General features: G+C 45.3%; 1 protein-coding gene across 1 annotated transcript; it reads right to left on the bottom strand.

Annotated features, from left to right (window-relative positions):
- Positions 1-684: 684 nt before the first annotated feature.
- LOC112717736 (uncharacterized) lies at positions 685-1251 on the bottom strand. Its single transcript, XM_025769688.1, has one exon. The coding sequence runs from the start codon at positions 1249-1251 to the stop codon at positions 685-687; it is 567 nt and encodes a 188-aa protein (XP_025625473.1).
- Between the last annotated feature and the right edge of the window lie 3457 nt (positions 1252-4708).

The following is a 4708-nucleotide window of genomic DNA, read 5'->3' as shown; positions in this document are numbered from 1 at the left end:
TCGAGTCTGCCCCTGTGTCTACAAGGATTCGTTTGACGAGACCGGTTCCCACCCTGGCCGTGATGACCATGGGTGGGCTTTCGGGGGCTTCGTCGAACCACTGATCTTCTGGGCCGAAAGAAATGGTTGGAGACCTCTTAGAACTTTGTGTCGACGAGGAGGAGACTGCCAGGACTCTGGAGTCTTTCTTGTGCACTGATCTCGACTTTGGCGCTGTGTTTTTGGCGGTCACCACGTTTATTACGGTGAGGCCGTGATCATTGTCCTTTGGCTCTTGTCGCCGTTTGCCGATCGGGTCTCGCCCTCGTCGTCATGGTCACGATGTCGCCTCCTCGGCTCTCTTATAAGGTGTGAAAATTCAGTCAGCTTTCCGTCCCTTATCGCCTGTTCTAGTGCATCCTTCAGGTCAAAGCAGTCATGTGTTTAGTGTCCATAGCCCTTGTGGTAGTCGCAGTAGAGGCTCTTGTTTCTCCCGGTGCGGTCCTTGAGTGGTCGGGGCTTCGACAAGATTCCTTTCTCGGGTATTTGCTGATAAACTTCCATCATGGGGAGGGTGAGTGGGGTGTAGTTGGTGAATTTTCCTACCCGGGAAAACGATCTGGATGCCTTGCTCGGGCCTCCGTCTCTGACTTGCTCCTTCTGCCTTTCTCCGTTACCGTGTTGCCTGGGTTGATTGTAGGAGGGCTACCGTTTGTTGGCAGCCACAACTCGGCTAACTTCCTCATTGTTTATGTACTCTTTGGCTACGGTTTGGATCTCGTGCATAGTCCAGACCGGCTTTGTGGTGAGGTGTTTTCTAAAGTCTTCGTTAAGGAAATCGTTCATCAGACAAAGGCTGGCCACCGAGTCGGTTAAGCCGTCGATCTCCAAGCACTCGTCGTTGAACGGGTCCAGGTATTTCCTGGTCGTCTCCCCGGGCCTCTGGGTTACCCCGAGTAGGTTGATCAGGTGCTTTGCCTTTGCTATCTGGGTTGTGAATTGAGCTAAGAAGGCACGGCTGATGTTTGAAAACCTATAGATGGACCCCTGTGGGAGGCCGTTAAACCACCGAACCGCGGGTCCTGCCAGGGTGACCGGGAAGGCGTGACATCGGACCTCCTCTCCTACCCTTTCTAAGTTCATCCTGGCCTCGAAGGCCGTCAGATGTTCCAGGGGGTCTTGTGTCCCATCGTACCTCATGTCCGTCGGCTTGTCAAAATGCTTTGGCAGCTGGACCTCGAGGACGGAATGGTGGAACGGGGTTGCACCCATTATTACAGGTTGTCGCGTTCTCTCGGACCTGCCTTCGTCCCTTTTGCGTTCTTCTTTGTTAGCTCGTTTTCTTCTGTTTCGGAGTATATGAGGGGGTCGCGTCGTCTCCTCGGGCGCTCGCCCTCTTCCTGACAACTTCTAGTCTCATATACCGGGCTGGACGCACGCCGGGAGTGGCTTCTTTGGGAGGTCCTTTCCCGACTCCCGGGAGAAGGGGAATAGTTTGGGTCAGAGGTGTGCTAGGTGTGTTCCTGTTCCGCCAGCTGACGCTCCAGATTTTGCACCCTGTGGCACAGCTCTTGCATTATTCGGGCGCTGTCGCTGCCGGTTCCCCCGAGGGGCGCCCTTCGGCAGCTCGTACGGTCGTCCCGGCCCGTCGTGGGGGGGATCTTGCTCATGCTCTGGATGAAGCCGCGGAGGCAACCCCCCTGGGATTAGCCTTGCCGTCGAGCTCTGCCGCACCAGTTGCGATGTCCATCTAGGCGTTTCCCACAGACGGTGCCAATGTACGGTTAGTCGGTTATCGGACGGTTCGGGAGGGGGATTTGAGATGGTGGAAACGCCTTGATCGGTGTGACTGTGCAGGAGGTGATCAGCCAGGAAGACGAGGTCTCGATGTGGAGAGAAAAGGGGGGTGTCACCTGCAAAAACACTCCGACGCCCTAGTCAGTTAGTGTGCAGGCAAAAGGTGGGTAGGTGGTATGTGACGTACCTTGTGGGAAGGGCTGGTCCTTCCCCATTTATACCGTGTCAGAGGTGGGCCCTGCAAGAGCGGGCCCACCTTCCTTGAAGCTTCCTCACAACTGTAGTGGAGAGTTGTCAAGGACGCGTGTGTGGGTTGCGTGGCGAGCATTGCGTGTCCGACCGTTCGGGTTGGGTCCTCAGTGGGTCGGGTTGACCTGCAAATGGCCGGGCCAGACCGTAACACAATAAATGTATTAAAAATACACATTTTTTCACTTTATAAGTTTATAACATTTTTTTCAAAAATATGATATACACTAAAAATCAGTTATTATATAATTGTGTATATTTATTTGTGTAAATATAGGTATAGTTTGACTCATTTCAATCTGTATATTGTATTTTAATATCTATTATATTTTATATCGATGAATGATTTAGTGGTTAATTTTTAATATACATGTAACATGATTATAGTTGTTTACCTTGATAATGTTCTGGTATATCTTTTTTTTTCTCACGGTATTTTCCAACCCTCTTACAAACCCCTGACCCGCTTCCTAATCTTTTTTTTTGTTTCCCATGGTATCCCTCAACCCGACAGGTCAAGGACTCATCCGTCGCGGATCTGAGCTCCATTTAAGGATCTGTCGCTGGCCAATGAATTGCTGCATGCATAAGGCGGGATTCAAACCCTCGACACTTGCTTAAGCGGACGAGTGAGCTGACCACTCGACCAACCCAAGTTGGTTACTCGCTTCCTAATCTAATCACATGCTTAAGCCTATTTCCTTACTACAAATGCGTAACTGTATTGGTACCATAAGCCTCCAAGCAATCTTGCTAGTTGCTATAGATACTCGTCCTCAGCGCAGCTAGCTTCGGCAAGACCTTTGGCGAGATGTCAATATATGGGTTACAAAGAATCACTACAAAGACGCCCGATTAGGCTTCCTCCAATGACAGAGAGCTCAAATGTTCTTCTGCCTAGGAGGAAAAAAAAGATATCCGGCAATAACCGACAATGGTTCTGACAACTCCATACTTATAATTTTAACTCTTACCAAGTGCCTTATTTTCTTCTAACTTCTTGTGATATAAAATCTTGTTACTTTCCTCTGTTTTTTTTTCTGAATTGCAAGTTGTCTCAATAGTGTATTCATTTCAGTAATATTTGATAATTCTTGATTTTAATAATCCATCAGAACATGATTCAGGTCTCTTCCACCCCTGAGACGCTCTATCACTCTTCTATAGATGATGGAGAATGAACATCTCTTCTAAGGATGGTTGCAATGCTTGCTGGCGATTCAGTACACCATCTGTTCCCAAGGTTATTATAAATTTCCAAGGCTTCTATTGCATGCACAAGTTGATTCCCTTTACATGGAGCCCAAGTAAATCCACATTCTTAGATTTCTTCTTCTAGTTTAAAGATATCTTAGAAAATGATGTTGATCTCTGCCATTAATCCTTTAGATTTGATTGCTTGCACTAACATAAGAGAATCTGATTCAATTAGTACTTTATTCAATTGTAAATTTTGGGCTAATACCAAAGTATTTTTAACAGCCAATGCTTATGCTGCCAAAGTAGAGAAGATTTGAAAATTGTTAGCAGTCTCCGCAAGCATCCTTTTAGAATTATCCCTAACAACTACCATAGTGGCTCCTACCCATTGTCCTTTAAGAATGCTGCATCAACATTGATCATGATCCATCCCCTAGGAGGAAGTTGCCAGGTAATCTTTCTAACTCTAGCTCTATTCTCCTTTGAGTTGTTGGCTGACTATTTTGTTGCATGGAAGAATTTTTTTCTAGAGTCTTAACTTTTATGATTGTAGCTATGGGATTAACATGATAGCTCTTATAGATAGCTTGGTTCCTTATTTTTCAAATCTCCCATATTAAGATGTAAATGCTGCTTATTCTGCTTCCTATATCCTCCCATCCCCCTTCTTTAATTCTCTGAATTTTTTCAAGAAGCCAATTTTCAAAATTTGATATTGAATCATGTGTAGGACAATATTGCCATTGCGCTCCAAATCAAGTTGTCCTTGTCCATTGACATAGCAGAATAGCATGTCCTATTGTCTTTATATCTCTCTCACAATTTTGGAAATTAGGAGATCTCACAATTTTTTTTTGAAAAGGTTTTCATTTACTAAAAGGATGTTATTTACTGTCCTCTAAATAATTTTTTTTTTATCTTTTGAGGAGTTTGGAGCCTTCAAATTTTCTTCCATAGGTCCCTAAAGTTTGCACTAGACAAGGGGTTATAGGAATCTTTTACCAAGTTTTCTTTTTTTTTTTTGCCACTTGATATCCAGTCCTCACATTATATACTCCATCCTTTTAATAAGGCCAAACAAAACTATTCTTCTTATAGAAAGCTAACATCCAGGGCTTTCTGGAAATATATAATAGTCCATACTTTGCTTTGGAAATGAAGGCCCAAAACTAGCGTTCAACACCAGCCACCCATCTTATTCTTGGCGTCCAGCGCCCACAGGAGAGCAGTTGGCGTCCAACGCCCAAAAGGGGGTCCCTAGCCAGCGTTCAACGCCTCTAAGGGATACTAGCTCGTGGGAGACACTCAAGCTCAGCCCAAACATTCACCAAGTGGACCCCAAAAGTGGATTTTCGCACTACATGACTAGTTTATCTTATTTCTGTAATTCTTAGTTACTAGACTAGTATATATAAAACAAAGATCACCCTTGTTAGAGATCTTTTTCCCACTTTTACTTTTTTCATTATTTTCTGTACAGTAT

Source organism: Arachis hypogaea, chromosome 10 (genome assembly GCF_003086295.3).
Source record: "Arachis hypogaea cultivar Tifrunner chromosome 10, arahy.Tifrunner.gnm2.J5K5, whole genome shotgun sequence".
Taxonomy (NCBI): domain Eukaryota; kingdom Viridiplantae; phylum Streptophyta; class Magnoliopsida; order Fabales; family Fabaceae; genus Arachis; species Arachis hypogaea.
The sequence above is the reverse complement of the archived record's forward strand: the minus strand, read 5'-3'. Positions and strand labels throughout refer to the sequence as shown.

Excerpts from the sequence above, each read along its gene's own strand:
- LOC112717736 (XM_025769688.1), bottom strand. The coding sequence starts at position 1,251 with ATGGGTGCAACCCCGTTCCACCATTCCGTCCTCGAGGTCCAGCTGCCA.